We start from the raw sequence: 14682 nt of genomic DNA, 5'->3' as shown, positions 1-14682 counted from the left end.
TCCAAATTTGGTGGCATATTGAGTGCAGCACTTTAACAGCATCACCTTTTAGGATTTGAAATAGTTCAGCTGGAATTCTATCATCTCCACTAGCTTTGTTCATAGTAATGCTTCCTAAGGCCCTCTTGACTTTATGCTCCAGGATGTCTGGATGTAAATTTTTAGCATAGTGGTAAAGAACTTTCCTTCTAATGCAGAAGACACAGGTTGGATGCCTGGGTTGAGAAGATCCCCTGGAGATGGAAATGGCAACTCATTCCAGTATTCTTGCCTGGGGAATCCCATGGACAGAAGAGCCTGGTGGGCTACAGTTCATGGGGTTGCAGAAGAGTTGGATACAACTTAGCAACTGAACAACAACAACATAATATAATAATATTATAACATAAGTATAATATATAACATCTGTAAAATCTTATGTATATGTCATATGGTATGTACATGACTCTTTTAATGAGTATTAACTAGCTTTAACATAGATCAGAGCAGTATCAGCCTAGCTCTGTATGAATATATGCATGTACATGAAGTTTTGATAATAGTATATGGCATATATCTTGAAGATTGAATTCATTTAACTTTTCCCTTGGCTAAGATCCCCTGGAGAAGGAAATGACAACCCACTCCAGTACTCTTGCCTGGAAAAATCTCACAGACAGAGGAGCCTGGTAGGTTAAAGTTCATGTGGTCACAAAGAATTGGACACAACTCAGTGACTAAATGATAATAACAATATTAAACTATAATTCTTTTTCTTGACAGAAAGCTTAGAATATATATATCATCCATAGGAACTATAAGTTGCCATGGATTTTTTGCACTGAATATTCACCATCAATAGGAACCTAAAAAATTTGGGACTGATATTCAAGAAGTGATATGCTTCATTTAATTACTGGTAAGATTTTACTTTTATAAATAATATTATCAAATCTAAAATGTTACAGAAGAATATTTTATTTATCACAAATATTAATTTTATCATCTTTAAAAGAAGTAGGTTGAGCATCACTCATTATCAGAGAAATGCAAATCAAAACCACAACGAGGTACCATTACACGCCAGTCAGGATGGCTGCTATCCAAAAGTCTACAAGCAATAAATGCTGGAGAGGGTGTGGAGAAAAGGGAATTCCCACTGTTGGTGGGAATGCAAACTAGTACAGACGCTATGGAGAACAGTGTGGAGATTCCTTAAAAAACTGGAAATAGAACTGCCATATGACCCAGCAATCCCACTCCTGGGCATACACACCGAGGAAACCAGATCTGAAAGAGACACGTGCACCCCAATGTTCATCGCAGCACTGTTTATAATTGCCAGGACACGGAAGCAACCTAGATGCCCATCAGCAGACAAATTGATAAGGAATCTATGGTACATATACACAATGGAATATTACTCAGCCATTAAAAAGAATTCATTTGAAGCAGTTCTAATGAGATGGATGAAACTGGAGCCCATTATACAGAGTGAAGTAAGCCAGAAAGATAAAGACCAATACAGTATACTAACGCATATATATGGAATTTAGAAAGATGGTAACGATAACCCTATATGCAAGACAGAAAAAGAGACACAAATGTACAGAACAGACTTTTGGACTCTGTGGGAGAAGGCGAGGGTGGGATGATCTGAGAGAACAGCATCGAAACAAGTATACTATCAAGAGTGAAACAGAGCACCAGCCCAAGTTGGATGCATGAGACAAGTGCTCAGGGCTGGTGCACTGGGAAGACCCAGAGGGATGGGATGGGGAGGGAGACGGGAGGGGGGGATCAGGATGGGGAACACATGTAGATCCATGGCTGATTCATGTCAATGTATGGCAAAAACCACTACAATACTGTAAAGTAATTAGCCTCCAACTAATAAAAATAAATGAAAAATAAATAAATAAATAAATTGTAAAAAAAATAAAAGAAGTGGGTTGAGGAAGGACATGGATTGCTGGGAGCCAACCACTGCCCACAGGCCTGGCAACTCAGTCCACAGCAAAGGCACTCGGGCACTGTGGGCAGAGGGCCAGCTCACCTGGCCAGGATCTCATGTAGCATCCTCAGGACTCCTTCCAACTCGCCCCCAGTGCAGTCCTCTGCCCCTCTGGGGTCTGTCTTCCCTCCTCCCCTCCCCCAGAGACAGCTTACTAGTACAGACCAGACCATGCTTTCCACGCTCTGCATCTTCTCCTGCCCCAACACTCTATGTACACAGAAGCACACTAACTCTGCAGCCAGTTCTCTGTATGCACAGCAGTAGTTTCTGAAAAATACTTTGAGCTACTTCAATAACCGGTATTATAATGAGACTAATTCTCCCTCTAGCGGTGAAGTGGTGATGAGTGTTTTCCTGAAATTGCGTAAGCTTCCTGGTTCAGGGTAGGTGAAGGGGGAGACAAAGAAAAGAACAGCAACAGCTTCTTCAGCACCTTCCCCTTCAGAAGGTGAAATGGGGCACCTGCAGCTCTGTGGCTGGGTTGGGGGGAGAGCAGGCAGGCACAGGCTGAGATGCTCTGGGCCAACACTGGGCTCCTCCCAATCCTGAAGCCTCATCAGTTTGTGCAGGACTTCAGAGAAGGAAATCAAAGCTTCTCAGCACTAGGGCCAGACCACCAGCCCTACAGAAAAGCTTCCCTTTGTAGAGAACCCAATCTCATCTCAAGGACTCACCAGAATATGAATAAAACAAAAATGTTCTGCTTTTCTAAATTCCAAGTGGGTTATATATAATATTCATGAGTGTTCTGTTATCAGGATTGTTGGATCCTAAATGCCATCATTAGCTTTTTCTTAAAAACAAATCCACGATATACTTACAGTTCAGCCCTCAGATGGTATTTTCATGTCTTACAACTTCTCTTCAACTGCAAGGGCAGAGACAAAGCTGGATGTATCCGTAAACATAAAAAGGAGCTCCTAAACTTCAGGCAGCACTTAGGCATTCACTTACAGTGTCACTAAGCCCCAGGTGTGACTTAGTGTTTTTAATGTAGAATAAGTTCTTCCAAGGGTGTCAGAATGGGGTGCTTTGCTTTCCACAGAGCTGCCAACCTATCACCACAGAGCACAACTGTCAGAACCTTCTCTAGGGCTTTTCAACACCAGGAAGGCAGGCCAGGGCACAAATGAGAACTCTCTCAGAATTAATAATGGTTTTGAAAGGTGAGGGCTTCCCTGGTGGCTCAGATGGTAAAGAATCTGCCTGCAATGCAGGAGACACAGGTTCGATCCATGGGTTGGAGAGATCCCCTGGAAAAGGGAATGGCAACCCACTCCAGTATTCTTGCCTGGAGAATTCCACAGACAAGAGGAGCCTGGTGGGCCACAGTCCAAGGGGTGACAAAGAGTCAGACACGACTGAGTGACTAACACTTGAAAGGTGATGCTGGACACTGGATTACTTCACATGTCTGTAACCCATTCAAAGAACAAAGATACTTTCAAAGAAGAGGCATATAGCAATAAAATTAGTTTAAAACTTGGATTATTTTCAACCGATTTGCAACTTCTATTATCAAGGCCATGGAATCAACCCAGACAAAAATATATTAAAGTTGTTACATCTGCCTTGGCAAAATGGAAGGATGAAGAATACCCAGGAACCCCTAGACGCCTGAGTGCTTCAAGTCAGACACCCAGGTATCTTCCTACTAAGCACATAAAGTAATGAGAACAATAAGCAGATTTCCTTCTAACACGTTAAGTATCTATAGATCGAAACAGCTGATTTTCTAACCCTCAACTGCAGGTCACTTCATCCAGTCAGTAGCAGTAGGAAATTCAATTAGACATAACCTCAGATCGAGATATGACCTGGGACATCTACATTATGCCTGGTGTTGTTTGTTTCTAAACAGAGATACATCCAAGCAGGGTCAGCCTCCGGGAGCACACTTCCATTTCCTTCCCAGCTCATTCCTTAGACAGGAAGAAACTTCAGTTGAAGGACCAAGGAGTGTGCTGCCTGGTTGAGAAAGGTTCCAGTGAGTCTGCCTTCCCCAGCACATACAATCCGCCTTTCTTACTCTCAACTCTTTGCAAAGACCAGCAGTTTGTGGCAGGGAGGAACAGGACTTTCTTCCTCACAGTCTGTCAAAGGGAGGGAGGGAGAACTATGACCTTTTCAAATTCATGTCTTGTAGGATTTGTTAATGTGCCCTCCTAGTCCCTCAGAGGGCTTCCCTCAGTGGCTCAGTGGTAAGGAACCCGCCTGCCAATGAAAGAGATGCAGGTTCAATCCCTGGTTCTGGAAGATCCCATGGAGAAGAAAATGGCAACCCACTCTAATATATCTGCCTGGGAAATCCCATGGACAGACAGAACCTAGTGGGCTACAGTCCATGGAGTCACAAAAGTCAGGCACGACTGAACAAGTTCCTCAGTACTTCACGAATTTGAATGAACATGCAAGACCTCCCAGCACTGCACGCTGACACCTGCAGAGCTTATGACCCATAGGAAGGCTCTCTAGCCCCCAACCTATGAAACGAAGAGGGTATCAAAAGTGTTTGGAGAGTCAAGGTGCTTGGAGATTCTTGGGGTCGGGTCGTGAGGGGAGCAGAAGGAAGGGAGCTGCTCTAATTTTTAAAGCACAGGGCAGTCTCTAGGCTCTTGACCAGAGATCGAGTCCGAGACAGAATGAAAGGAACCAAACCCGGATTCCATTTATATTTACAGCAACAGGGTTTAACCCTTCTGGTCCCACTGTCCTTCCATCCTCATGAGCCATCTTCATCTCTTCCTGAATTATTTTTAAGGTCCCATCAGCTGGCTGGTGTACTGGGAGGAAGGGTAAGGGTGTTCACGGTAAGGTAATTTCCCACAGGTATTAGGTAGAAACCTCATTATCAACTTCAGTATGCTTGCTTCATTTGGGTAGGTTCGTGCATGCTGCTGCGTGTGAAAATGGCTCATACGGAAGGGGTGCTTATGTGCAGCGTGCATGTGCTCGCAGAACCTGGGAGGGGAATCCTTTCCGACAAGCAGGGCTCCTGGCTGCTCACCATGCCCCCATCCTCCTCCGTCTGCCTTCAGTCCTGCTACTCCTCATAAAGACCGGTTTAAACTCGGCAGCTCGGAAACCTGACTCCGGGGTCCCGGGAGATTTCAAGGAGGGATATGATACAGAACGTTGATATGTGTGTGTGTGTGACATACAGAATGTTGGTATGTATCTGTGTGTGTGTGTTCGCGCGCCCGGGGGCGCGCGCGGAACCCTGAAACACTTGGGGGAGGGGGAGGAGCGAGATAAAGAGGTAGACACCGGCTTCCCCCAGTGATGCTGGTCTTCGAAATCCCTTAAACCCACCAGACCTTACAAGGTTCAGAAGAGCCCATTAGTCTCGGAGTCCCTGCGCTTCAGGCTGCAGAGAAGGCTGCGGTCGCCTAGCCCGGAGAGGCAGACGGCCGTGGCCGAGGGAGACGGGACAAGTAAAGAGCCTGCGACTCCCCGTCTCCTGCCCGCTCGGCCCCGGCGGGAGACGCCGCAGCCCAGACGACGATGGCCGGGGGCGCCGGGCACTGGGGACCGACGGAGAGCGCGCCGCCGCCCGCCCGCCAGGCTCCGCACCCCGGGCACCACTCACCGCGCGTGCAAGCCGGAGAGCAGGCAGAGGAGCAGCAGCAGCTTCGGGGCCATGCCGCCGCGGAAGGGGGCGCGGGGTCGGCGGCCCCAGGCCGAGCGAGGCTCCCTGCGGGGCGCGGGCCTCCGCTCCGCGGCTTTTCCTGGCCCTCGCTGCCTCCGACGGCGCCGGGCCTCTGCGGCGGGACAAGTGCGGACTCGGGCAGCGGCCGCGCCCCCGACGGCCGGCGGGTCTGCGCGCGCCTCCGCGGGGCCCACGCGGGACGCCGGCCCCGCCCGCGCCCCGGCGCGGGGTCTTGCGCAGCGGGCTGGCGGGCGCTGGCGGTTCGCGGCCCGGATACACGCGGCCCCGCGCCGCCCACCGCGCCCGAAGCGAGAGCCGCGCCGCGCGCAGATGCCGGGCGGTGGGCTCTACGCCGGTCGCGCGGCCGCCGCGCTCGGGGGTGGGGCGGGGAGGCGGCCGCTCCTCGGGCGGGCAGCGCTTCCGAGGCGGCCTGGGAGGGGAGGAGTTCCCCCAATTACACGCTCCACAATGCGCGAGGCCAAGAGAGGTTTGAATGGACCCGGAGCATGAGGCCGGGAAGGGGGCGGGGAGGCTCTGGGATCCCGCCGGGAGCCTAAGAGAGGGTCCTAGAATCGGCACCCCTTGGTCTAGAAAGACCCCTGCGTCCAGAAAGACCCCTTGGTTGAGAAGTCCCGAAGGGATGCACTCTCCCTGGCATTTCAACACCGCATTGTGGTTCTCTGCGCTCCCAGACCTCCCAGAACGTCCCCACCTAGGCGCCCTGGCGAAGGCGCGAGATGGTCTGCTGAGCAACCGGTCCTTCGCACACATCGTTCTAAATCGACTGAACCCCTTCAGTGCACTGCTGAGATTCTGCATGGAAAAGTGGCTTGCTGGGAAGTACTTTGAAAAAAGCAACCCCGGAGTGTACCTTTCACACACAGGGAGAGACTAATACATACCATTGAGCAGCAGTAGTGAAAGAGAATGTTGAAGGTTGGAGACCAAGACCTCTGCCTAGGTAAAAGCAAAAGACATGTGGTTGAAGTATGACACGCAGCTCATTGAATATATTTTCAGACTCAGACTGAAAATTGCCTTTGTTTTCATTAGTAATAACCATTCAGAATGTTAGTCTTTCACCATTTAAGTATTACAAATCAGCATACCTTAGACTACATTCACTAAGAGGTTGGCTTTTATATTGGGGGAAAAATAGGTCTTAGAAAGTATTTTTTTTATTCTGAACTACCGTTCATAGAATTATAAGGATGTGATATTTCTTTAATATACTGTCAAACAGCTGTGTTCTTAGGATATATGCAAGGGTAAGTAGAAAATTGCCTGGTTTTTTCCTCTTTATTTCTGGGTTCACCAACATGAACGTGGTTGCAGAGTAAAGTTGTTGATGATGAGGACATACAGATATAGAATAGATAGATAGGGGCTTCCTGGGTGGAGATAGTGGTAAAGAACCCACCTGCCAGTGCAGGAGACCTAAGAGATGTGGGTTCGATTCCTGGGTCAGGAAGATCCCCTGGAAGAGGGCATGGCAACCCACTTATTCTTGCCTGGAGAATCTAGACAGAGGAGCCTAGTGGGCTACAGTCCATAGGGTTGCAAAGAGTTGGACATGACTATAGCAACTTAGCACACACACACATAGATAGATAGACAGATAGATGTATGTATATATAGGGGGTTTCTCAAGTGGAGCTAGTGGTAAAGCCTGCCAATGAAGGAGACACAAGAGACCACTGACTCCCTGGGCAGAGAAGATCCCCTGGAGGAGGGCATGACAACCCACTCCAGTATTCTTGCCTGGAGAATCCCATGGACAGAGCAGCCTGGCGGGCTATGATCCATAGGGTCGCAGAGAGTCAGACATGACTGAAGCAACTTACATAAAGTGTGTATATAGATATGCTTTAACAGTCAAGCCCCTGGCCTTCTTTGCATTGTCATCTTCTTATCTCTGTCTCTGTCTCTGCCTTGAGCTTGCTCCAGCTCATCCTTTCCCGGGGCCCTTCGGACATTCCCCACTGCCTTCCACATCTTTCTCCCTCAGGTCATGACGCTAAGAAGGCTCCCAACCCTCCTACATTCTGCCACTTTCAACAGCTTCAACACTTCTTCCAGCTTCAAGGGAATATGAACATTTATCATACTCTGCTCTAATATTTCATTTTCTCTATCCAACAATTAAGTTGAGCATTTCAGAAATCAGTTAGATTATGATCTATTTGTTAATTGCTTATAGAAATATGTTGTCTCCAGATACTTATGTGTGTTGTGAGAAAACTGCATGTAAAAAGAAACAATTCATCTGTGCCTCAGTTTTAAACACAGTAACAGGAACTTGAGTAAAATAACTATCAGACATTGATAAATGAACTAATTTTAACTCTCATAATGGTATACCCATTTCAGAGATGGATGAAACACACAGAGAAATTGTCATTCCACAGCTAGGAAGTTGAGGACTGTGAGTTAACACCCGGGGAGCAGGTGCCAACATTTCTTAATCACTACACCATACTCCTTCTCAGATGAATAGGAGCTCAGTAAACATTTGTTTCTTGGTTCTTTGACCAATGTTTCAGACTCCTTGCTGTATTCTTTATTATTTAAACATGACTACAGATGCTTTCAAGTTGTTTGTAATAGAAACAGACGGGTACTTGAATGTATTTGCAAAATTTCAGTATAATGGCAAGTGTCCAGGGACGTTTTTACAATACAAACAGTGGAAAAGAAAATGTGATGCCTTTTTTACATCTCTTTATTGTTTATTCTTTTCCTTTCTTGAATATTTTCAATTTGTTATCATGATCTCTTCCGGCTCTTGACTCCATTTATTAGACCTGGCGGGTCAACTTGACAGGCTTGAATATTTTACCATAGAAAGCACCCCTTTCCATGGTGCTGTCTGAAAAAAGATTTTTTTAAGCTAAATGAGTCGAGGAAAGGCAAATTCAAAGCAAGCTTCCTGGGCAGAAGTGTGAAAGCAAAATTCAAGGTCAAGAATCTACACTCTTCAAAGGAAAATCTTTCTGGCTTTGATTTTTCTGCTTTGCCCAGCTTGACCAGCTTGGGGACGGGGGACTGTGTGGCGGGGCAGGCGGGGAACGGAGGGGCAGACAGTCAGAGACGGAGGAAGGTGTGTGGTGCGGGGCGGAGCGGGGCGGGGCGGGGTGGGTGGCCAAGATACTTTGCGGAGCATGCGCGATGCTCACTCTACGGTTTTTTTGTGGGGATTTTATTGCCTCAGTCCTCTCCGTCCTCAGCTCTAAACAAGCCGACAATTCGGTTCCACTTGGAAGAGCGGCATTTGCATTACATTCCCCAAGTTCCCAGGAAAGGGGAAATAAAAAGTAACCTGAGAGGTAAGGGTTGGCGCACATGCACACTCTCCAGTGAGGCGTGCTGTTTGTTGCAAATGTTGGCATCTGATCCAGACTCTAGGCTTCCGGGGAAGACCTGGGGTGGCCGCTGCGTCTGGCTGGAGACTGGAAAGAAGAGCCCTAGAGGGCGGCAAAACTGGGTTACCTGTACTTGAGACCCTCTTGTGGCTTCTCCAACAAATACTTCAGAATCTCTTGCCTAGCCTGACTTCACCTTCTACAGGTGCGAAGAAGCTGGCGAGCTATGGTGCGAAATGTAATTGAACTGCTGCCTCAGCTGGTCTTATTCCTTACTGCTTCTGGGTTTTCTCTTTGAATAAAATCTCTCACACTCTCAAAAGTATACTTCTGAATTGCATTACAATGTTTCATGGTTTAAAAAAAAAACTTTCTTGCTCAATTTTTAAATTATTTTATTAATGTATTTTTAATTGAAGGATAATTGCTTTACAGTATTGTGTTGGTTTCTGCCAAACATCAGCCTGAATCAGCCATAGGAATACCTATGTCCCCCACCTCCCACCTCTCTCCCCACCCCAGCCCTCTAGGTTGTTTTTATTGGAAGAGGGCAACCAGGATGAGACAATTGGTAGCATCACTGACTCAAAGGACCTGAATTTGAGCAAATTCTGGGAGATAGTGAAGGACAGGGAAGACTGGCATGCTGCAGTCCATGAGGTCTCAAAGAGTCGGACATGCCTGAAAGACAGCAACAATACACATACAACAAAATGCACTCACCTTAACCATATGGGCCAACGTATTTTTACACACGTATATACCATATGTATAAGAGTAGCATGTTTATAGCCCAGACTAAGATAAAAAGCTTTTTCCCAAAGCCCTCTCCTGGGCGCTGAGCTAGCTTTGCTGCCAACACCAACTCTGGTAATCACTATTCCGTGTTCCATCACAATGGACTGGTTTTGCCTGCTCCTGAATCTCACATGGAATTGTGTAGTGTGTCCTGTATTACCTGTGGCTCTCTCATCCAACATAATGTGTTCTGGATGTATCCACGATGTCACAGGTAGCAATCATCCATCGCTTCTTATTCTGCATGTGGTGTTTCACTGTGGTATTCAGTAGGCACACAATATTTAGCTGACATGGACATACTCATACTGTCTTTTGGTTTGGCATATGTGCTGATTTCTCCTGGCTACATGACTAAAAATGTACTTTTTAGAATATAGGGAAGGCATTTTTGTTTAGTGATAATAAACATTACTAGAGATTTCCAAAGTAGTGGTATCCATTACTACCAATTGTCTGTGTATGAGCTCCATCAGTTCAGTTCAGTTCAGTCGCTCAGTTGTGTCCGACTCTTTGCGACCCCATGAATCGCAGCACGCTAGGCCTCCCTGTCCATCACCAACTCCCGGAGTCTACTCAAACTCATGTCCATCGAGTTGGTGATGCCATCCAGCCATCTCATCCCCTTCTCCTCCTGCCCGCAATCCCTCCCAGCATCAGGGTCTTTTCCAATGAGTCAACTCTTCACATGAGGTGACCAAAGTACTGGAGTTTCAGCTTCGGCATCAGTCCTTCCAATGAACACCCAGGACTGATCTCCTCTAGGATGGACCGTTGGATCTCCTTGCAGTTCAGGTTACCCAGGTTCAATTCCTGGGCAGGAAACTAAGGCCTCCCTTCAGGAATGCCCACTGCTGTCTCTCTGAGATCAATTTTGTTTGGTTATAGCCATTCTGATATTTCATTCTGGTTTTAATTTCATTGAGCTCCTTTCAAAGTCATGAAAGTGAAAGTTGCTCAGTCATGTCTGACTCTTTGCGACCCCATGGACTATACAGTCCATGGAATTCTTCAGGCCAGGGTGCTAGAGTGGATAGCCTTTCCCTTCTCCAGGTGATCTTCCCAACCCAGGGATCAAACCCATGTCTCCCACATTGCAGGCAGATTCTTTACCAGCTGAGCCACAAGGGAAGCCCAAGATCCTTCTGCAATGGATCTTCCTGACCCAGGAATCAAACCAAGGTCTCCTGCATTGCAGGCGAATTCCTTACTATCTTGTTTTAGAAAGTATCATTCAAGTCTCTTTCCCATTTTTAAACTAGGCTGTTTGTCTTCTTTTTGTTTGTAGAAGACTCTGGCATTTTTGATATGAGTCTTTTAATGTGTGTGATGAATATCTTCTCTCAGTTGATGGTTTGCCTTTACTCTCTGCAAATAGAGTCTTTTAATAACCTTATTGCTTTGCATGCTATTTAGCAAATTATTGCCTATCCAGAGGTTATAAAGATAGTCTACTGTGTTTTCTTCTAGAAGCTTTAGAAGAAAGCTCCTTTTAGGTCTAGGCTTCATTTCAAATCAATTTTAGTATATTGTTTAATTTATGAGTCAATATTTTATTTACTTCCAAACTGATAACCAATTGATTTAACATGACTTATTTAAAATACTATCTTTTTACCACTCAGTTTGTATAAATCATGTGACCATATATGAATGCATTTTTATGAGCTCTGTTCTCTTGATCTATTTGCCAACTTGCGTCATTGACACTTTTTTATTAGTATAACTTTAAAAATTGTTCTTAATATCTACTTTTTAGTACTCTGAATTTATCCTTTTGGCTGTTCTCGGTTCTGCATTTCTGAATGTCAGCTTGAAAAGTTTCCCAAAATCTTAAGACTACTTAATATGAAATATTCACAAGGTTAAAAAGAAATGTGTAAGAATCATATGAAAATTTCCATATATTATAATCTACAGTCCACAGTCTAATTTTGTTAATTGTTCCAGTTATATCTTCAACATCATTTCCCCCCCCACTGGTCCAAAATCCTATACAGGATAACACAATTATTGTCAGTTATCATGCCTTTTAGTCTGCTTTTAATCTAGGGCAATTGCTTGGCCTTTCGTAGCATCATGACAGTTTCCATAGAGACAAGTGATTTTATAGAATGCATCTCAGTTTGAGTCTGTCTGCTGTTTCCTCATGATCAGATTCAGGTTATGTATTTTGGGCAGAGATACAATGTAAGTAATGTTGCTTTTCTCAGAGCATCACAGCATTGGCAAGTAATGCTGGTTTGTCCTACTGCAGGTCATGTTAATCCCTTGGTTAAATTAGTATCTGCCAGCCTTCTCCCCTGTGAAGTTGCTTTTTCCTTCTTATATTGTTAAATATTCCTTGGAGGGAATTCTTTAAGAATATTTAAGCATTTTAGTTTTAGCTTTCATTGATGATTCTTGTCTGCTAGCTGTAAAATGGAGAACTGCTAACTCAATTGTTTCTTCTGCATTTGTGAATTGGTATTTTATGGTGAGGAAGCACTTCCCTGATATCCTCTATTACTATTTTTCATATGAACTCATGACTTGTCTTACTCAATGCATTTTAGTCTATCACTGTTCTTATTTATTGTTATTCTCAAGGTATCCAAGGTTTAGACAGTAGGGGCCTCTTCAACCTGACACCTGGCTCATTTTAGCATGTCTCCAATGTATTTGTTCTAATTTATTTATTTTTTAGTTGAAGATAATTGCTTTCCAGGATTTTGTTGGTTTCTGCTAAACATCAGCATGAATCAGTCATAGGTCCCCTCCCTCTTTAAACTCCCTCCCATCTCCCTTCCCATCCCACCACTCTAGATTCTTACAGACCACCTGTTTGAGTTCCTGAGTCCTATAGAAAATTCCTATTGGCTATCTATTTTACACATGGTAATGTAAGTTTCCATGTTACTCTCTCCATACGTCTCACCAACTCCGTCCTCCACCCCCTGACCCTGCCATGTCCGTAAATCTCTATGTCTGTGTCTGCATTGCTGCCCTGCAGAAAATTTCATCAGTACCATCCTTCTAGATTCCATATACATACATTAGTATAATATATTTATCTTTCTCTTTCTGACTTACTTCATTCTCGGTTCATTCACCTCATTGGAACTGACTCAAATGTGTTCCTTTGTATGGCTGAGTAATATTCCATTATATATATGTACCATAGCTTCTTTATCCATTCATCTGTCAATGGACATCTAGGTTGGTTGCTTCCATGTTCTAACTATTGTAAATAGTGCTCCAGTGAACAATGAGATACATGTGTCTTTTTCAATTTTGGTTTCCCCAGGGTATATGCCTACTAGAGGGTCATACGGTGGTTTTATTCCTTGTTTGTTAAAGACTCTCCATACTGTTCTCCATGTGGCTGTATCAATTTACACTCCCACCAGCAGTGCAAGAGGGTTCCCTTTCACCCACAGCCTCTCCAGCATTTACCATTTGAGGACTTTTTGAAGATGGCCATTCCAACTGGTGTGAGGTGATGTTTCATCATAGTTTTGATTGGCATTTCTTTAATAATGAGTGACATCGAGCACCTTTTCATGTGCTTATTAGCCATCTGTATGTCTTCTTTGGAGAAATGTCTGTTTAGGTCTTTTTCCCAGTTTTTGATTGTGTTGTTTGTTTTTATGGTATTGACTTGTATGAGCTGCTTGAATATTTTGGAAATTAATCCCTTGTCAGTTGTTTCATTTGTTTTTATTTTCTACCATTCTGAGGGTTGTCTTTTCACCTGGTTTATAGTATCTTTGCTGTGCAAAAGCTTTTAAGTTTAACTAGGTCCCACTTGTTTATTTTTGTTTTTATTTCCATTACTCTAGAGCATGGGTCATAGAGGATCTTGCTTTAAATTATGTCATCAAGTGTTCTGCCTATGTTTTCCTCTAAGAGTTTTATACTTTCTGGTCTTCATTTAGTTCTTTAATCCATTTTGAGTTTATCATTGTGCATGGTGTTATCAGTTCAGTTGCTCAGTCATGTCCAATTCTTTGCGACCCCATGAATTGCAGTACGCCAGGCCTCCCTGTCCATCACCAATTCCCGGAGTTTACTCAAACTCATGTCCGTAATGTCAGTGATGCCATCCAAACATATCATCCCCTGTGGTCCCCTTGTCCTCCTGCCTTCAATCTTGCCCCACCTCAAGGTCTATTCTAAAGAGTCAGTTCTTTTGCATCAGATGGACACAGTTTTGGAGTTTCAGCTTCAGCATCAGTCCTTCCAATGAATATTCAAGACTGATTTCCTTTAGGATGGACTGGTTGGGTCCCCTTGCAGTCCAAGGGACTCTCAAGAGTCTTCTCCAACACCACAGTTCAAAAGCATCAATTCTTCAGTGCTTGGCTCTCATTATAGTCCCACTCTCACATCCATACATGACTACCGGAAAAACCATAGCTTTATCTAGATGGACCTTTGTCTAGGTAAAGTAATGTCTCTGCTTTTTAATATGCTATCTAGGTTGATCATAGCTTTTCTTCTAAGGAGCAAGCGTCTTTTAATTTCATGGCTGCAGTCACCATCTACAGTGATTTTGGAGCCCAAAAAAATAAAGTCTCTCACTGTTTCCATTGTTTCCCCATCTATTTGCCATGAACTGATGGGACCAGATGCCATGATTTTAGTTTTCTGAATGTTGAGTTTTAAGCCAATTTTTTCACTCTCCTCTTTCACTTTCATCAAGAGGCTCTTTAGTTCTTCGCTTTCTGCCATAAGGGTTGTGTCATCTGCGTATCTGTGTATAATGTCATCTGTGAAACATTATTGATGTTTCTCCCGGCATTTTTGATTCCAGCTTGTGCTTCATCCAACCTGGCATTTCCCATGATGTACTCTGCATATATGTGAAATAAGTAGGGTGACAATATACATCCTTG

At 44.6% G+C, this 14682-nt stretch overlaps 1 protein-coding gene across 2 annotated transcripts in view; it reads right to left on the bottom strand.

Moving 5' to 3' along the window:
* Nucleotides 1-5944, bottom strand: part of GABRG3 (gamma-aminobutyric acid type A receptor subunit gamma3) — an 824838-nt gene extending 818894 nt beyond the window's left edge. The window contains exon 1 of one of the 2 annotated variants that reach the window (XM_043922583.1): nucleotides 5586-5944. In XM_043922583.1, coding sequence (XP_043778518.1) covers nucleotides 5586-5638 — 53 coding nt within the window. In that variant the 5' untranslated portion in view covers nucleotides 5639-5944. The remainder of the gene's footprint in view (nucleotides 1-5585) is intronic. The other variant, XM_043922580.1, reaches the window with a different exon arrangement.
* Nucleotides 5945-14682: the final 8738 nt, after the last annotated feature.

This window comes from Cervus elaphus, chromosome 13 (genome assembly GCF_910594005.1).
Source record: "Cervus elaphus chromosome 13, mCerEla1.1, whole genome shotgun sequence".
NCBI classification, from domain to species: domain Eukaryota; kingdom Metazoa; phylum Chordata; class Mammalia; order Artiodactyla; family Cervidae; genus Cervus; species Cervus elaphus.
Note: the sequence above shows the minus strand (reverse complement) of the source record. Positions and strands in the feature narration are given on the sequence as shown.